This window comes from Serinus canaria, chromosome 8 (genome assembly GCF_022539315.1).
Source record: "Serinus canaria isolate serCan28SL12 chromosome 8, serCan2020, whole genome shotgun sequence".
NCBI lineage: Eukaryota > Metazoa > Chordata > Aves > Passeriformes > Fringillidae > Serinus > Serinus canaria.
Window position 1 is genome coordinate 26,819,369 of NC_066322.1, and position 19,304 is coordinate 26,838,672.

At 47.5% G+C, this 19,304-nt stretch overlaps 1 protein-coding gene across 10 annotated transcripts in view; it reads left to right on the forward strand.

Moving 5' to 3' along the window:
- RASAL2 (RAS protein activator like 2) overlaps positions 1 to 19,304 on the forward strand; it is a 189,418-nt gene that overhangs the window by 162,066 nt on the left and 8,048 nt on the right. For 9 of the 10 annotated variants that reach the window (XM_050977175.1, XM_050977174.1, XM_018911987.3 and 6 more), the window contains 11 exons: positions 490 to 588; positions 1,358 to 1,912; positions 4,015 to 4,159; positions 6,769 to 6,913; positions 7,791 to 8,027; positions 8,706 to 8,907; positions 11,213 to 11,412; positions 12,600 to 13,461; positions 16,795 to 16,929; positions 17,941 to 18,143; positions 18,580 to 18,667. In XM_050977175.1, the coding sequence (XP_050833132.1) occupies positions 490 to 588; positions 1,358 to 1,912; positions 4,015 to 4,159; positions 6,769 to 6,913; positions 7,791 to 8,027; positions 8,706 to 8,907; positions 11,213 to 11,412; positions 12,600 to 13,461; positions 16,795 to 16,929; positions 17,941 to 18,143; positions 18,580 to 18,667 (2,871 nt within the window). The remainder of the gene's footprint in view (positions 1 to 489; positions 589 to 1,357; positions 1,913 to 4,014; positions 4,160 to 6,768; positions 6,914 to 7,790; positions 8,028 to 8,705; positions 8,908 to 11,212; positions 11,413 to 12,599; positions 13,462 to 16,794; positions 16,930 to 17,940; positions 18,144 to 18,579; positions 18,668 to 19,304) is intronic. The other variant, XM_018911988.3, reaches the window with a different exon arrangement.

The window sequence follows — 19,304 nt, forward strand, 5'->3', positions numbered from 1 at the left end:
GCCTATATGGACCCCTGGAAATATTTTGTGTTTACTGAAGTCATTATGTCCACTGTGTTTTGCCTTATGCTAATGCATTGCCAGTTCTGTCTGTCTTTACACTGTTAGGAACCAAATCCTGTGGCCCTGGGCCTTCAAGGGAAATCAGCAAGCTTTAATAGCCACAGATCAATTAACAACTCTTTAAAAAAAGAAAGATTAACTGGCTGATTAAAGCTTTGTTTAAAAGTTTTTAAGAGGAGCCTCAGGTGCTCTTGATTTCATATAAATGCTTTAGTTTCTCTACTTTTATAGAACCTCAAACTTCTTTTGCTCTCTGCATTTTGTGGGCCTTTTATCCTCTCTGCCTTCTAGGCCCCTGTATTTTTACCTCCCTTTTTCATATTTAGTTTGTTACTCAAGCATTGTTTATCTTCCTCCTTGCTTTTTGCAGCCTCTTCCATGTCTCCTGGGCTTGCCTGAACTCAGTCTGTCATTTATTCATTCCAGGTAACCTACTCCAAGGGCAGTAAATGCTTCAGTTGCTCCTCTGCAGCAGAGAGGGACTGGTGGATGGAAAACATACGCAGACTATCGCAGCCGATGAAGGTAATGGGAACTGCAAAAATGAGATTAGTGGGAGAATGGAGGTGGCATGATTGGATTTTAGTCCAGGGTACCAGGGCTTCCCACAGATGCATCCTCAATTAATTTAGTCTGGGGAGCCGTCCACTCATCCGTGTGTCTAAAGTTGCCCTGTGCTATTCCAGGGAGGTCAGACCTTTAATGAGTAAACACACACCAGCCTGCTTCCTGATCCCTGCCCCAGTGCCAGCTTGGGATGCAGGCTGGATTCCTAAGGCCATACACCTGGGAAAGATGGGGCACACCTGCATAAGGGTCATGTTTTAATCTAGGAGCCCAAAAAACCAACCTTAAAGCAATCGGAGCTGGAGTGAGATGGGGAGCCAAGTTATAGATTGGCTGGAAATGTCTGATAAGTCACTCCATAGCTGCAATCCTACCTCCCAGGGACAGGCTAACAGTGCTCTGGGATTCCTCACCTGTCTGGCAGCTTTGGACAGGCTCTTCTGCAGAGTGTTTATTTTCTAAAGCATTTCAAATACAGCTTTTGAAGAAGAAAAATATTCTAGTCCCCAACACTCTTGACATTCAAAAGACAGCCCATTGCCTCTGCTTTAGAAAATGTCCAGTTTTCTAGAGATTCCAATTCTCTCTGGATCAGAGTATCTGATTCTGAATTCTGACTCTGTCCTTGCCTCAGACAGAAAAGGCAGCACCTTTGCTGCTGCTTCAGAAGATGAAATATTCAACTGTTAGGGGTTTGGAATCAGAACTGATCTCTTCTCCTGCACAGGACAATTGCCGTCGAGCTGAAAACGTGCTTCGCCTCTGGATCATAGAGGCCAAGGACCTGACCCCTAAGAAGAAATACTTCTGTGAGCTGTGCCTTGATGACACCCTCTTTGCCCGCACCACCAGCAAAGCAAAAGCCGATAACATTTTCTGGGGGGAGCACTTTGAGTTCTACAGCCTCCCACACATTCAGAGCATCACGGTGCACATCTACAAGGATGTGGAGAAGAAGAAGAAAAAGGACAAGAACAATTACATAGGGCTGGTCAACATTCCCACGGCCAGCGTGACCGGCCGGCAGTTTGTGGAGAAATGGTACCCAGTCAGCACCCCCACAGCCAACAAAGGCAAGGCAGGGGGGCCCTCCATTCGCATCAAATCCCGCTACCAGACCATCACCATCTTGCCCATGGAGCAGTACAAAGAGTTTGGGGAGTATGTTACCAGCAATTACGCCCTGCTGTGCTCCGTGCTGGAGCCTGTGATCAGCGTCAAGAACAAGGAAGAGATGGCTTCTGCCTTGGTGCACATTCTTCAGAGCACTGGGAGAGCCAAGGTAAGCACAGGTGGCTCCTGCTGGAGTGACTCTGGATTCCTGATGGAAACTGGGGGGTCCATGACAGTAAGCAGCACATGTTTGTTACCACATTTCTCTTCACAGAGGAAAGCAAGGCACAATTCTTCCCAAGGATTTCTAAGATTCACATTCTATGAACCTCAGAGAAGGGGAAAACACAATTCTTATCACTTGCTGTGCCTGTGTTGTGCTGAAGTAGAATGCAATATGGAGATGGTTTATCCAAAGTGAGGATGTTTTGTTTCCTTGGCCTGTCAGAGCCAACTGTGTGTGTGTGTCAGGACTGTCAGGTGACAGTCATGAGATTCTGGGCAGTGTAAGCAGTTGTGTGCAGAGTGAGTGCTTGGCAGATTCAGTTTAGATGAAATGTATATAGTATAATATAATAAAGTAATTAATTAGCCTCTGATATCCATGGAGTCCTCCTCGTCATTCTCTCCCCTTTATCAGAGTCACCTTTGATTTACAATAGATGTTGTGTACAAAGCAGGAGGACTCTATAACTTCATGTTATTCTGAAAATCAGCACCTACCCCTGAGTGTTCCCTTGCATTTCTAAAATCAGGATGTAGGTTAAGAGACAAGTGAAGAGGAGGTTGGTGAACTGGGGAAGTGCTTCTATAAATAAGTCTGTGAGCAGTGAGCAGCGGGTGCCGGCGCTGAGTCAGCGGATCAATGCAGCATCGATTTGGTCAGAGTTTGAGCAGCCATTTGGGGCATCCATACCCAGTTAATGGTGATCCCACCTGCCCCAAGGATGCTCTTAGGACTTCTGGGTACACACTGGTTCCTTCAGATGGGTTGTGGGAGAGGATCCCGCAGGTCATGGGAAGTTCTGGGAAGCATTAGCATGCATTGATCTCTCTGCTGTGTGAGTAGTGCCACGCTGGAGGCACCACCAGCCAGAGCAAGTAAAGCACAAATCAGAGGGATAGAGATGTGGAAGGATGGCTGTAAACAACACCCAAGGGACAGGCTTACTCTAACTATTCCAGAAAAGGTCCTTTTCTGCTTGCCTCTTGAAAACTGGTGCTCTGTGACAGTGTGTGTGACAGGAAGACGTTCCTTAAGTGATCTGATGAGAGAAGCTGGTAGCTAAGATTATGTTGAGACCTTGCTAGAAAACAGGCTCTGGATTGCTGCAGTGCCTGCTGCAACAAGTAGATAAATTAGTGTTATAACTTTGTGTTCCTGGTGTTTGAAGTTTTGAACCTCTATTTATGGGAGGCACCAGGTGGCTCAGGCTGCCATAAAGCTCCTAAGAGGGTATTTCCAGCTTGTACTTCTGCTGATGGGGATACAGCTGGATGTTCCCAGCTTGTGCCAGGTGAAAAGAATTCTCGTGGATTTTGTTGAAAAGAAACAGCAATAATGGACTGAAATCCAAGAGTACTAAATGTTGTTTACTCACATAAAGTTACCACTTCAGGAAATAAGTATTACTGTAGAATTAGACCCTATATCAAGAGATTATTCTCTGAATCAAGGCTTGCTGACAGTTCCTGCCTGGACAATCTAATACAGTTCAAGTTAAGCCATGCAGATAACCAACAAGTTGAATGTTAACTTCTTTTTTCCCAAATTCTAAAGCACTCTTGGTTTGTGAATTTAATTTGTTAAGCCATTCTTCTTATTTAAATATCATCAAGCTTTATTAACTTGTGTGTCACTTCCAATTTGGATTTTTAAATCCATGTTTCTATGGAAAATTCCTTATAAAGATAAGGATAAATATAATAGCACAGTTTCTTTCAGCAGACAAAGCCTCTGATAAACAAGCTGCTGAGAGGTTCTGTTCTGGAGCTAAACTGAAACACAAGCTTGGCTGTAAAGGTTTTTTTTTAGAGACTTTTGCTTCACTCTTTATAATTTGTGATCTATATCATCCTACAAATATAATAAAAACGAGAGGAGACCTGGCTATTTCCTCAGTCCTTACTTCATGTGGCAGCTGCACCCCTTGTCTCAGGCTGAGAAATTATTTATTATCCTGAAATATCCTTTCTTCTTGGCTTCTGCAGTTAGCCTGGCACAACTGGGCTGGTTCAAATCACCTTTGCCATTTGACCTTTTTCCCTCAGGACTTCTTGACAGACTTGGTGATGGCTGAGGTGGATCGTTGTGCGGAACATGATGTCTTGATCTTCAGGGAGAACACACTTGCTACCAAAGCTATTGAGGAATACCTCAAGCTGGTAGGACAGAAGTACCTCCAGGATGCACTGGGTAAGAAAGCCCCTGTCTGCCACCTGTTTGCACAGCAAGGGCTGACCCTGAGCTGTGTCTGCAAGGTGGCTGCAGCTGGGAATGTGGGATGGGAAGGAACAGCCTCAGCACTCAGCCTGAGTGTCTCATACACTGTCCTGCTCTCAATGCCCTTCCTCCATGTGGAGAAGGATGCTCTTTGGTGCCTGCAGGAATAGCACCCAAGGCAAGGCAAGATTTGATGTAGCTGAGTCCCTCTTCAAGTTTGTATTACCATGTTCTGTTTTTCTGGGTAACTTTCTTTTGTGTCTCTAGCATGATAAAGAGGTATAACACTGCAATTTCTTTATGTGCAATGGTGCTTGTTTGATCTGGTATACAAACAGGCTTGAAAAGGGAGTTTTGACACAGAGTCCTTTGAGAAACAAGGCCAGGGAGTGAGGCTGCAAGGCTGCTGAGCATCCCAGGACAGGAGGTCAAGATGCATCCTGTCTGGGAAGCCTCTTGCCTGTGTTTATCCCAAATGCTCGTTATTCACTGACTCATTAAAACTCTCTGGTCATCCGGGGATCTCCTACTCCATTCTCCCCACTGGGGTCTTCATGCCCACTGTTACACACCAGGGTGGACTCTGATCATTTTGTTATTGTCCCCCCTCCACCAAAAGGTTCTGCTCCAGTCATAACCCAGTGCCTGGGGAATTCCTGGCTACACAAAGTCAGCAGCAAAGGGCACCAAACCCAGGCTCGCTGCCTTCCGCAGCCTCACCACAGTCAGGTTTCAGCAGCTCCACACAACCTTCCTTCTCCACAGTTGCACAATGAGCCACCCACCCCCTGTTGTTTCTGGGATGAAGAAAGCTTTGGAAATTGATACAAGAGAAACAAGATCAGGCCAAAGCCAAGTCCCACACCACATCCTTTCACAAAAAGGGAAAAAAAAGCCAAGCTGCTTGCTTTCCCAGCAGTCTCGCTTGTCCTCAGCAATCCCAGATGCTGGCAAGGCATCAAGGAGATAGCTGGCTAAATGAGTGCTCCAAGGGTCAGTGTAGTCAACTCTGGGATTACATCCAGTCTGGCCATTTCTGAAGTGTAATGAGCCTGTTCTGGTAGTCTTATTCTCCTGGGTGGGACCACTGAGTGTAAGTGACAGTTGTAGGCTCTCACCTGGTACAGAGAAACAAGCAGCCTGGTGCTTTGTGCTGTGCTTCCCAGCAGGCTGAACATCAGCTGTGGGACCACTCCATTACAGCTGACTGCAAGCTCCTTAATGTGCAGTAATTGCATAAAATATTCTAACATTAATGACTTCTAATACATCATTTAGCTCTGAGTGATAAGATGGTAAATCACAGGCAGGAGAGATGGAAAATGCCCCTAAGGCTGTCCAGCCTGTCTGCAGCTCAGGGCAACTTCACTCATGACAATATCCCCGTCTAATTCTTTGTTAGGTTTTAAATGTCATTTTACTCAGCTGCCCCGTTCTTTGAAAGGATTAATGACACTGTGGTTGGTGTTAGCAATGTAACATATCTGGGAGGGAATCTTATATCTGAATCTTGAGTAAGCTTCAAATATGTTTAAGGATAAAAAAATATTATCCAGTAACCAAGAGTTAAAACAGAATTGGCTCAACAAAAGTGATGCCAGCAGTTTTGCAAGTAAGCAGAAATTAAGAAAATGTGGTGCCTGCTTTGCTTGCAGCAACACCAAGCTGAGATTTGGGAAGGGGCTGAGAGGTGTTTAAGGGGTTTTAGGAAAGCAAAGGCTAAAAACAAACCCCTTTTCCACAAATAAGCCTTGTGTTAGCTCAGAGCCAGTGAGATCATCTGAGGAGATGAACTTGAAAGACATTGAATCATTAAACCAATGAATAAAGGGTTTTTCTTAGTGAACACCCAACAGCTTAAAAATCACTTGGAATGCCTGCATATAGAGGAGGGAAACCACTGAGTAGCTCATTCCAGTCTGTCAGACAAAGCCAGCTTCATGTGGTTTGTATGTGAGCAGTTTCTGTTGTGATGCTGAAAGGGAAGGGTGACAGAAATGCCAAGGAGCTTGAAAGATGCAGGCCATAAAAACGCTGTAAGGTGTTGATATAAGAGGCTGAGAAAATTAGCAGCATCTAGCTAGGGCTTGGGTATTACTCTTATTCAAGAGCAAGATGACACTTTTTAAAATTAAAAAAAAGAGGCAGATTTAGCAATAATATAAATAAATATCATTGCCAGAGCATTTTCTGGGGAAATTATGAAGACAAATAGCACACAGCTTCATTGCTAGGACTGTGGATAATTTCACAGTTGATAACACTGTTTGAATACCAAGTCAAATCCTCTCTAGGCCATAAGGGAAGTGCCTGCAGGGTTGTTAAGCAGAGCTATCCTGTTTTTGCACCTGTGCTTGGGGACAGCAAGGGCACAGGAGGCTGCAGTATCAGAGCCAGGCTGTGCTTTGTTGGGGATGGGCTGGGAGGAGTCGTGTCCCCAGCAGCTGGTGTCTGGAGGCTGAGCTGCAGACACCCAGAGCAGGACAGGCAGTTGCCAGGCAAAGACATAAGCAGGATTTAAAGGTGTGTCAAGTAGGCTTTTCTTGTAACCATCCTGGTTCCTTCCTCTTCCCTTTTTCCAGGGGAGTTTATCAAGGCTGTGTATGAGTCAGATGAAAACTGTGAAGCAGATCCCAGCAGGTGCTCACAGAGTGAATTAGCAGATCATCAGTGCAACCTGAAAATGTGTTGTGAGCTGGTCTTCTGCAAGATTATCAATTCTTACTGGTAAGGCATCTTCCTTCCCTCCCTTTGTCCCTGTTAGCTCAGGGGTGCCTGTTCCTCCTCTGAGGGTGAGGGAGCAGCAGTGGGACAGGGAAGGAGCACAGCCCCTTCCATCCTCCCAGGCTGCCTTTGTCCCCTTTCTTCATTGCCTTCCTGCAGGAGAACTGCAGATTGCAGGTGGAACCTGTGCCCAGACTGAGGGGTCCCAACCCACAAACCACACCTCCCCAAATCCCCTGCCAAGGGAACACATACTGAGTGTGACTGGATAAGGAGGGAATAAAGTCAGAAGATAATAGCTTAGCTTGGACTTGGCATAAAAAGCTGCAATTTTGATGTGTACAGAAGACTTTTAGACCCTTCAGATGTGTGGAACTGAACAGGAAATCACAGGGAGGAAGCACTGGCAGGGACATTTCTATTAATCTGTGTTTCTGAGTAGCAGTGGAAGAAGAGGGGCCTTTCTGCTTTGGCATGAAGCAAGGGCATAGTATTGAGAGCTTAACAAGCAAGGTAAAACTGTCAGATATGGAGATGAGCTCAGTTTGGCTCGTTTGTTTTCAGTATTCTAATACCCTGTTTGCTCCAGGGTAGCAATGGATAAGCAGTTCCTAGCTTGCAAATCAGCCTGTCTGGAAATGGCTTCACTTAACACATATGAACAAGGGGTGCTTTAAAGACTGCTTAAGTGCCACCAGATTAAATGGGGATCTATGAATAGAGGCTTAATGATATTACCCAGCCTAGAGAGAAAGAGGGAGAAAAAGGGGAGGTGAAAAAAGAGCTGATGTTTTCGAGTGACTGATCACCAGTTCAACTTTTTGCATCTCGGGTCCAGTGCAATTTTATTCCACCTTTTTTTTTTCCTTTTGCTTTTCAGCGTGTTCCCTCGTGAGCTGAAGGAGGTGTTTGCATCCTGGAAGCAGCAGTGCCTGAACAGGGGCAAGCAGGACATCAGCGAGCGCCTGATCAGTGCCTCTCTGTTCCTGCGCTTCCTGTGCCCTGCCATCATGTCCCCCAGCCTCTTCAACCTGATGCAGGAGTACCCTGATGACCAGACCTCCCGCACGCTCACCCTCATCGCCAAAGTCATCCAGAACCTCGCCAACTTCGCCAAGTAGGTGCTGCCAGGGAAACCAAAACCTGCAGCGTGCCCCATTCCTGGCTGTGCCCACAGGCAGCTGGTTCTGTGGCAAACTGAAGCCAGCTTTAGCACAAGGGGAATCTTCTCACTTGGATGTGGACACTTGAGACACCTCAGATAAATTCTCCTTACGTGTGCTGAATTCTCCTTAAATTCTCCTTGGAGTGTGCTGAATTCTGTGGAGGGGACACAGCATAAAACCAAGAAGAGTCATGCACTAGTATGTTAGTGTCTGTGCTGTTTCAAAGGGAAAGAAGATCCTTGCTGTTTCAAGGATCATGATTTTCATGTTCTCTCCCTCCAGAATTCTCAGCTGAATGATACAAAGGGCATGGCACGTCTCCTACATGGGAGGAGAGAAAGAGTATCTGTGGGAGGGAGCAGGGAGAGATGTGATTTGTAATATAAACAGTGAGGTAGTAGTAGTTAAGTAAGTACAACAAAGCCGTGAATCTCTTAAATTGTCCTGGTGGTTTTTTCCATCCAAGACTTCAAAATCTGAAGATTTTGAATTTTTATTATTTTTAAACTCTAAATCTTCAGAAAGGCAGGTCTGAAGTAAAATGTTAAAGTAATTGTCTGTAAGCACTTGTGCTCTGTATATTGTGTGGAGATTATTGACTGGGTTTCCCCCACCTCCCTTTCCTGCAGGTTTGGTATTAAGGAAGAGTACATGGCCTTCATGAATGAATTTTTGGAACATGAGTGGGGAGGAATGCAGCGTTTTCTGAGGGAGCTCTCTAACCCAGATACCATCTCCAACATGCCTGGATACGACGGCTACATCGACCTGGGCAAAGAGCTCTCGGTGCTGCATTCCCTCCTCTGGGAGGTGGTGTCCCAGCTTGATAAGGTAAAGCTGTTTGGAGGCCCAGGAGGGCAAATGCAGGGATGGTTCCATGGCAACAGTAAACACTGGGGAGTACCAGGGAAGGCAGGAGCCTTGGAGGGGAATGTGTGATGGTGCTGTTTCACAGCTGCTCCTTCCATGATTTCAGATCAGGGCCTGCAGCAGGGTGTGTGAGGTGGTTGGGCTTCAGCAGCGCTGCAGACACTTTGCAGAGCCTTTAGGAAGGTCAGGTGCTGAGGGCATTGCTTGGAAGTGGACCTGAAATCCCTGGGCAGCCGGTTCTGTCTCGTAAGTGAGGCATTTGGGCAGGAAAAGGCCTTGTTGCTGTGCCCTGTGGTCCTAAAGGAGGTGCTTTGCTGCACAGCAGGCCCAACCCTGGTTGTGATGGAGGAATGAGTTGGCCCTGTGGAGCTGTTCTCATCAACAGCCCCATCCAAAGCCTGCTGTGATGCTCTCATTTCCGTAGCATTTGATTTTGGCACACGTGGAATGCCATGTAAGAGGCTGGAGCTGCTCCGAGTGCCGTCCTGTAGCAGAGCAAGATGCTCTCTGCTGTGCCCTCTGCTGAGCTCATGGGCAGTGTCCAGGTTCTGTTCTTCTGATCCCAGCAGACACCATCAGCAATGAACACTGCTACCTTTTAGCTATAGAAGCAGGAAAGGCAGAGCTTTGATCTTCCTTAGCTATGTGGGTTTGTAGGAACCAAAATCATTAAAATCTTGATAGCTACGGTAGTTGATAAGGCCCAAAAAAGCCTTATCAACTGTGAGTCTTTTCCTTTTTTTTAAGTGCTTGGAACTGTTCCATACTTCAATTTTTAGAGGTGCATTATTTTATCCATGTTCCGTGTACATTATTCTTTCTTTTGAAACTGGAGAAGTAAGGTGAATAGCAATGCACTCAATTTTTATTGCATTAGGGCTTGCCAAAGTAGTTACTGGTTGTGTATCTATTTTTTCACTGTACATTACTTAAAAAAAAAAACCAAAAATCTGAGCTTGTTGCATCAGAGTAAATTGAAATGCCCTTGACTCAAAAAGACTGTATATTAATCTTAGTTTGATAATAAGTTATGATGTTGTTTTTCAATTTACCTCATCCATGTAGACAGCGTAGATTCCAAATGTATGGATCTGCATGCCCTTTCTGTAGGTTAGATGTATGGATCTATCCTAGCAGGCCCTTGGGAGCTGGTACAGTGGTTTCCTAAAGAGAGAATTAAAGGGTAAAGTTACATGCATTATGGCTTTACTGTAGGGAATGGCTGGGAAATAATGAGAGGAGCCACCTTGGAGATTTTAATAGCCACAGTGCTGTATGAAAGTGTCTGTAAAAAGACCTTTCTCTGGAGCCAAACTGGCTGAACACCTGCTTATGGGAAAAACAAGGGTATCTTTGTGAAAAACATTGTTTTTGTAGCAGAATTTTAATTTTTTAATAAATCTGCAGCTCCTTCGCCTTCTTCCTGCAGTCCCAGGAGCCTGGAGATGCCTTGTAGCTGATCTCCCAGCAGTGGCCCAAAGGGGTGAGAAGCCAGGGCCTGGAGGAGCAGCCTTCCTTGCTGAAGGCCAGCTGCTCTTACCCTCAGCCTGGCCAGCACTGAGCTAACCTGTAATTGGAGCCACACATTTCATCCCATGCTGATGGGGTGATATTGGGATGAGGATCACTGATGCTCTCATGCAGTTATTTTTCAAGTTTGGGTAGGGAAGAATGGCTTAATTAATTGTTGATGACGGTGCGGAAGGAGATGGCATCCATGCAGGATACCAAAACTGAAAGGCTTATGGAACGAAAACCTTCCCTTTCCCCCTCACCCTCAACCCCGGCGATCCTCTCATGATCCCCCTCATCTGTTGGCATGCATTTCCTTTACCACATGACCCCCTTTGCCTGGAAAGTCCCCCCCACCAGCTGAATCTGTAGCCTTTGAATGCCCTTCAATGAGCAGATGCCGTAGTTTTCACTTTGACCTCACCCACCCAGGACCCAGTGTGCTTTGCATGATAGTTTTGCATTGGAATGGCAGTAGTTTTGTTTTATTGAGCATGATTTTTATTTTTGGGGGTCAATCCTAATTTCTTTTCTATTTCCTTTTCTTTCCTCAATGTCTGCTGCACCCCGTTTCGTCTCCTCCATCCATCTCGTCGCCGTCGTTGCGCTGCTCCATAACACTGCATTCCGATCCTGGCACACCCGCACACAACCACCCACCCTCCTTCCTTCCACTCCATCCCTCCGCCTCTGTGCATCGGTACCAAAAAAAAACACAAACCCGCCGGATGTCGTGGTGCTTGTATCCAATTAGGGTGAAAATTCCTTCCTACAGGCAACCGTGGCAAAACTGGGACCTCTCCCCCGTATTCTTGCGGATATCACAAAATCCATGACCAGCCCCACACCCACGCAGCAGCAGCTGAAGCGTTTCACGGAGCACAGCTCCAGCCCAAACGTCGCTGGAAGTCTCTCCTCGGGACTTCAGAAGATAACTGAGGACCCCAGCGATGGGTACGTCCCAGCCAGGGCTCGAGGGCAGCTGTGGGGTTGTTAAAACTCTGAAGAGTTGGTATTGAGATGATCTTCGAGGTCTCCTTCCAGCCCAAAACCGTTCTGTGGATCCGAGGGTTGGGGGCTTCATCGCCTGAGCTGTGGAATGGGGCCTCTCTCATGGGAAATAGACCGTCCCAGAAAGAGGTGCACAAGGTGGCACTGAGCACCTGGAGCTTTGGACTTACCCAGGACTCACCCACATCTCTGGGAGTCAATGGCTTGAGCTGATAAAAAAACCAGTTCTGTGATTTACTGCCAGCCTGAATGCACGGTCAGCCATGGTGTTTCCTTCTGGCCATCAGGCTGCTAATGGAAAAACTGAGCTGTAGGTGGAACTTACTAGCTGTGGAACAGCAGAAATAGTCCTTTCTGTGCTTTCTGCAGCATTTCTCACACTGTAATAGCTGTTAATCTGGAGCTGTGACATGGCAGAGCTGCCAAAGGGCTCGGCTGCTTCAGTACCTGTGCTGTCAGGTACAAGGGCCAGTTTGTCACGTGCCCCCTGAGCTTACATCCAGCACTGAAGGAGCCTTCACACACCTCCTGCTGAATTTTAAAACCTCCATAATACACAGAGTCATAGAATCATTAAGGTTGGAAAAGCCCTCTAAGAGTATGAAGTCTGGCCATTAGCCCTGCCCTGCCAAGGCCACCACTAAATCATGTCCTCGTGTGCCACATCCAAACACCTTCCAAGGATGGTGACTCCACCACTGCCTGGGCAATCCTTTGGGTGAAGAAATGTTTCCTGGTATCCAATTTAAACCATCCCTGGCACAACTTGAGGCAATTTCATTTTGTCCCATCTCTTGTTATGTAATGGCAAAGGGTTAAATGGCATCTGAAGTGTTGCTAGAGACAGAAGTGACTAAGGGGGGGGAGGATTTAGTGGGAATGGTTTAGATTTCACCTGTAAAAAAAAAATCAGGATGAAGGACATCTTGAATCAAACACCATTCTCCAAGATAAGCAGTAATTAAGAAAGAGTGTGTTCTGACTTGCACACAAAGAGCTCATAAAAGGAAGTCTGGCTCCTTGAAGCTTTCAGTGGGGGGAGGTTAAGTGAGGTAGAAAGACTTCTCTGGGACAGATCTCTCGGGGTCTTGGCTGCTCAAAAATTAACCTAATTCATTTCCACTCCACAGTGACATAAACAAGATGAAGTCTCCCACCCAGGAAAATGTAGATGGACATTTTAGGGGCAAGACCTTACTGCTGGTTCAGCAGCCATCCACCCAGAGCATGACTTGCTCAGATAAGGATGAGAAGGTAAGTGTCTTGCCCAACGGCCGTAGCATCTCCCTCATGGACCTGCAGGACCCCCACGCAGCTCACAGCGACGCCGCTTCCATGATGCACGACGTGCCTTTGCGCCTGGCGGGCAGCCAGCTCTCCGTCACCCAGGTGGCCAACATCAAACAGCTGTGGGACACCCAGAGCACCCCCCAGAGCGCTCCCCAGGTCCGGAGGCCGCTGCACCCGGCGTGGAACCAACAGGGCAGCCTCCGGCCCCTCTCATTCCAAAACCCGGTTTACCAGCTCAACAACCCGAGCCCCCCCATGGCCAAGGCCTCTGTGGACTCCAGCCCGGAGAACCTGAGCACCGCCAGCTCCCGGAGCCGCAGCAACAGCGAGGACTTCAAGCCCAGCGGGCGCAGCAACAGCAGCCTGGAGGAGTCGGCTAAGCGCAGCTCGCAGAGCGAGGACTCGGCGCGGCGCCCCGCGGGCCCCGACAAGCACGTGCCGGTGGTGCTGCCCCGGCAGAACAGCAGCAGCCAGGCGCAGATCCGCAAGATGGACCAGGCCGTGCTGGGCACCAGGGCCAAGACGCTGCACACGCTGACGCACAGCCCCTCCCTGCGCAGCACGGGCAGCGTCTCCGGGGCCTCGGGGGCCCTTGGCATGGAGCCCGTGCAGAACGGGAACCGCTCCCGGCACCAGTCCTCATCCTCCAGGGAAAGCCCCGTCCCCAAGGTGCGGGCGATTCAGCGGCAGCAAACGCAGCAGGTAAGGGAGTCCTGCCTCCAGGCCTCTGCTTTGATGTTCAGCCCTTGGCCTCCAAAGCTTTCTTGACCTCTAAGCTGAATCAAGAGTAGCAGCGCTTACGCCAGCGGCCAGTAGCAAGTGTAAGGAGTAGTCCTGCTTGTCAGCCTCACGAGCTCAGCAAGCCACCTTATCTGTGCCACTGGGATGCTTTTGTACTAAATGTGAAGAAAAAAACAACTGTTTTCCATTTACTAAGGTAGCAGCAAACCTGCTAAAAGAAACAGAACTGGAAAATTTCCCTGAATACAAAGGGAAAAAAACCAGGAGCAGCTTTGTAGTGGTAGTTCAGATCGCCACGTGAGACTGCGTTTGCCCTGTGGTGCTAATTTAAAAGCAGAGCTGCCTCAAAACAGGGAAATGAACAAAGATAAAACATCACAGAATAACTGCTGCCAAAATAACAAATAAGCACAGTTGTCTAAAGTGTGGAGAAATCCATATTTCACCATGATGAAGCAATCTCTTGCTGTTCCTCAGAAAAGTGCTACTTTTTCATTAATCATGCTAAACTATGAATAATGCAAATTTTTTGTGGAAAGGAGTGCTTATATCTACCAACTCCTAATGCACATTATCAGTTGCTCATAGGCAACTATAAATCAAGGTTTTCCTGTCAAAAAGCCTACATTCCTTTATAAATTTTTTTAAAATAATCACAATCCTGTTGTGATTTGCTGTGTATGAAAATATTTTCCTAAATTAGTTTATTTTTACAGAAGAAGTGAATATTTCAATGCTACAGTGAAGGTGGAACACATGATCTGCAGGTCAGAGCTCTTGCAGGGGGAAGGCTTTGGGCTGTGAGGTGAAGCTGGCAGAACAGCCTCTGCTGTGCCCAAGGTTTTCTTGGTGTTCCCTGACATTGGAGGCTTTTTGGCAAACTCCTGAATGTTACAGGAAAACTTGGATGATGCCTAGGAACCCAGGAGCAATCAGGGCTTCAAAACTACTTTGATATCTCAAGTTCATTGGAGTATGAGATCAGAAACACTGGACACAAGGCAAAGCTTAGTGTGCCAAGTTAGTAATACCCAAAGAAGTCATTGTTTGTTATTTAAAGTGTGTGTGTGTGTTTGTGTCTCCCTGTAGTGTGTGTTTTACAATGGGGCAAAGGGCATGGCTAGGTGAAGGATTTTTGGTGGAATACAACCAGACCTTGTGTGGTTCTGGTAGCACATTTTAGGCCAGTAACAAGGATAAATGTGAAGGGGATGTGCATCCACTTGTTTTCCCACTGTACTTTCTGTACTAATTGTTTCCACTGGATTCATTAGAGTACTTGCTCCTGCTTTATTCAGAGAAATCAATTTGTTCTCTCCTTCCCCACACCCATGAACAACATCTTGAATGGTGCCAAATCAAGTGGCCAACATTTTTTTGAAGGCAAATTCCATTGCATCCTTTTAATTGCAAATCTTGTTGTGGAATTCTGTTCTTGTTTAAAAAAGAGAAAGAGAAAAGAGAAGTTGGGCATGTTCTTTCTAGGCATGTTTTGTGGGCGTTATAATTATTAGACTCTGTTCTCTGCAAGTCCCATTTGTTTCTGAATATAGAGCTGGGCCCTTTGTTTGCTGGGAGAGGTCACTTCTTGCCTTCCATTTCCATTTAGGAGGTAGGTGGGAACAGAAATGTTAGTGTGTTCCTTTGGAAGAGAGGCAAAGAGGGGAATTAATACATGATCCTAGCAGACAAATTCTTTTTTGCCCTTTATTAGAGAATAACTTGTAACCCATTAGCATGTGTGACTTGCCATCCACTTGGTCTTTGACAGCTCCACAATTTGGCTGCTGGAAATATTCTGTCCTACACTTGGAAGCTTGTTTGGCCAGGTTTGCTGCTGCTCAGCAGTCTGGTGCTGGGCTGGGGATGTACTTTATAGTCACCTTTCTGCTGTCTGAGTCCCCTGCAGCTCCAGTGGCTGGTGACAGCATTCATCCATCCTGCTCCTGATTTCTCCAGCCATTCACAGCCACGCATGGGTCATGGTCTCCCTTGCTCTGGCTGCCTGACAGCAAATGCCATCAAAAAAATCTAAATTAATGAGCTTTGCCAGGTTGCCACACCACACCTAAGGGGCTGATAGCTTTCTTGTTGTGAAGGCTTCCTTCTATGCAAAAGGCCTTTGCCTAAATCCAAGAATTTTTGCCTAATTCCTGTGCCTTTTCTTTGCCTTTACACTTCAGCTGAGGCTTCTTCCTGTGCTGGAGTATCCATGGCTGCTCGGGACAGCTGAGCTGTGGGAGCAGATCCAGCACCCTCCAGCCCTGTCTTCCTGAGCAGGAGAAACGCAGCAGGAGGGTGACATGATCCCTGGCTTCTAAAGAAGCTCTTCTTCCCCCATGGAGAGCTCCTGGCTGAGAGTGGGACTTGAGAAGCTCCAGCCAGGGAGCACAGTGCACTTGGGTGCACCACTGGGCCAGGCAGGGAGCTGAAGAGCTGCCTGGGCACAAAATGAAGCTGCAGCTGGGGAGAAGTTGATCTTTTGCATTTCTCAAAAACATAAGACAATGTTGCTCTTTCAGGAGTAATTATGCTAATTCCTGTGCTTATAAACTTGTCTTTGTCCGTGAAAATTGCTTGGAATTTATAGCAAGCCATGTTTTCCCCAGCCAGGCAGAGAGTTTCTTGTCTCTTTTCTTGGCTCCCTTTTTAGATTCCCTTGAAGAGGGGGGAGAGAGCCTCCAAAGGGGTTGGACATTTCTCCCAGTCAGCACAGCTGGCCTCGGCAGGGCAGCTATGCTGCAATGGACCATCCAAACCTGGCAGGCACTGCTGGGATCATGTCACACCTCCCTGCCACATAAAATCCTGCCAGGCTGTGCAATCCCATGCTCCACTGCAGTCTGTCCCACCCTGGCTGAGGAAGCTGCTCCCAAGTTCAGCTCCTCAGCACTCCAGGGAAACCAACCTGTCTCACCTGAGCACGCTGTGAGCAGAGCTCTGTCACTGTGTGTTCTCTGTGCAAGAGGTGGCAGGGTGAGAACCCTTTGCCACATTGTCAGCAAGGCTAAGAGGTGGATGTGAATGGGATTAGGAAACAAGAACATTTTCAGAGAGAAACTCACTTTGAGAGGAAGAAAAATTTCTAAAGTGGATTGGTTTTAGAGGGATTCAGGTAGGTGCTGTAGGTCCAAAGTCAAGGGAGGATGGAGTATTCCTACAGGAGGCCTTCTGGGGATGCTTTGAGGCTGCCAAATCCATGGGTAACTTTCTCCTCCAGCTGAACTGGATGTCAGAGCTGGTTAGTGTGCAGTTTCTCTGGTGGATGCTAACACCCAGGTGTCTCTGCCCCAGGTGCAGTCACCGGTGGACTCGGCCACACTGTCCCCGGTGGAGAGGACAGCGGCGTGGGTGTTCAACAACGGCCAGTATGAGGACACCAAGAAGGACACGACTCAGAACCTGGATGAAGTCAAGCACGCTGAGAAGGTAGATTTGATTCTGAGTGCTGTGCACCCCATAGCAATTTCAGAGGGACTTTCAGGCCCTGCTGTCACAGCATCACACATCCTCACACAGGTTATATTGGTTACAGTGATCACTAACTCTGTAAATAAGGTAAATCAGGGTTGTTAACCCCACTGAGCATAGCTTAGGACGTGCACAGGGACTATGCAGGGCTGCAGCTGAGCTTTCATCAGTAGCAGCAGTCACATTTTGTCTTGGGCTTCTCCTGAGGCAAATGCCTGTCACACAGGTACTGCAAGGTTTCTGAGCTGCACAGAAATCTGCATGATCTGTTTTTGAAAGTGTATGTGTATGGGAGTAGATCCCATTTTTCCAAATACAGTCACAGCCATGTGTTGCTGTGGGGATGGAGTTTTTGTGTAAGAGGACCGGTATTTTGAGAAGGCAGCGAGCAAGGAGAACATTTAGTGGACTAAGAAGCAGAAACATAGGATTGTTAGGAAAGGGGAATGAACGCAAAGCAAAGCAATATATTGAGATTCATGGCACTATTGCAGAAAAGATTGCCCAGAGAGACAAGAAGAACAAAAGCTCATCCAAGTAAGGCTCTGGTTTGCAGTGACTGGTTTGCTCTGACCTGCCCTGATTGCTTAGGTCCTGAAGAGTGAGTTGTTTGGGTCCTACACAGGCCTGGGTTTGTAAGTTTGGGCAGCCCAGGCCATTTCTGCAGTTGAGCACTGTTAGCAGCATCTGCCTGAGAACTGCTGGAGTCTGGAGTAAGGCAGGATGTGACCAGTCAGGGCTGAGGAGCCCTCTGACTGCTGGAATTGTGCTGCAGTGTGATACCCCAGAGCGTGGGAGCAGCTGGATGCTCCTTGTGGTTGCCCCCTATGTTGGCTTCTCACTTCCTTTACTTCAATCAGCTTATTTTTCACTAAAAAAAGCCCCAACACTCCCCTAAAGAGCAGCAGAGCATTATAGGGTCCAATCTCTTCTTTTTTCTCCTTTGCCCCTGATTCCCTGGCCCCCCAGTACGAGCAGGAGATCGCCAAGCTGAAGGAGCGCCTGCGCGTGTCCAGCCGCCGGCTGGAGGAGTACGAGCGGCGGCTCCTGGTGCAGGAGCAGCAGATGCAGAAGCTGCTCACAGACTACAAATCTCGACTGGAAGACAGTGAGGACAGGCTGCGCAGGCAGCAGGAGGAAAAGGACAGCCAGATGAAAAGTATCATCAGCAGGTGAGGCTTTAGAAGGCTTGGGACTGGGTTTTCCAAACTTGACAAGCAGCACCCATGGCAACTCCATCCTTAGAACTGAAGAAATGGAGATGCAGGTGTGGAAACTTGCCTGAGATTGTCAGGAAGGTAAAAGAAAATATTTAGGAATTTTTACCTTACGTCTCTGAGTCTAGGTGTTTATTTTTGTTGTTGTTTGGAATCTGTACATGAAATTAGTTTTTCAGGACAGTGGCATTTTTGGCCATGTCCATTCTGAAAATAACAAGGTTGGACAACTGGGAGTGTCATATGGAGGGATAAGCTTTCCTGAGAGCAGCAGAATTCTTCTCTTGGAGAGCCAGGAGAAGCAGAGAAGTCAAACCAACAGGCCAGAGTACCTGAAATACTTGGGAATAATATTCAACTGTCCTGATTTGTCCCTCTCTTTGCTGATCAGACTCATGGCTGTTGAAGAGGAGCTGAAAAAGGATCACGCTGAGATGCAAGCAGTCATTGATGCAAAGCAGAAAATCATTGATGCACAGGTAGGTAAAGAGCTCAGGATCTCCCAGAACCTGTGTGTAGAACCCGTTCTTGGCCCCTCTCTCCTGCCCCAGCCCTGTTCTCTACCTTCCAAGCCGTATCAGCCCCCAGTGTGACACGGGTCACTTACTGCCTCTGGGAGACAGCTATGGGCTTTATTTAATACTGTCTGACCTGGGCTTTGAAGGCAGCCTGGCAACAAATCCCAGGACTGATCACATCTCCAGAACCTTTGCTGCTTTGTGAGATCCCAAGGGAGTGAAGGATTAGCAGTGCATTGTGTAGATGTTGTTCCAAGTGTGAGCCTGGTGCCTGTGGGAAAGCTGTGCCTCACCTCAGCATAGTTTAGCTGCCATGTGCATGCATCTCAGCTGTGCCAGCAACAGCATGGCTTTGGACAGTGGAGTCCAGGAAAGAGAATGCTGCAACAGAGCATTGTCCTGGGAATGTCACCTGTGGCATTTCACCCACTGGCCATCCCCAGCAGTCCTGGGGAAATGCCCATTTCCCACAAACCTGCAGCTCCCACCTCAGTCACCCTGGGCAGCTGTGGGGAGGGGAACCCAGTGGGAAGTGCATGTGGGTGTATCCTGTGGGGTCATTCCAGCTTTTCCTCTGTGTCTGTGCTGATCCCACAAC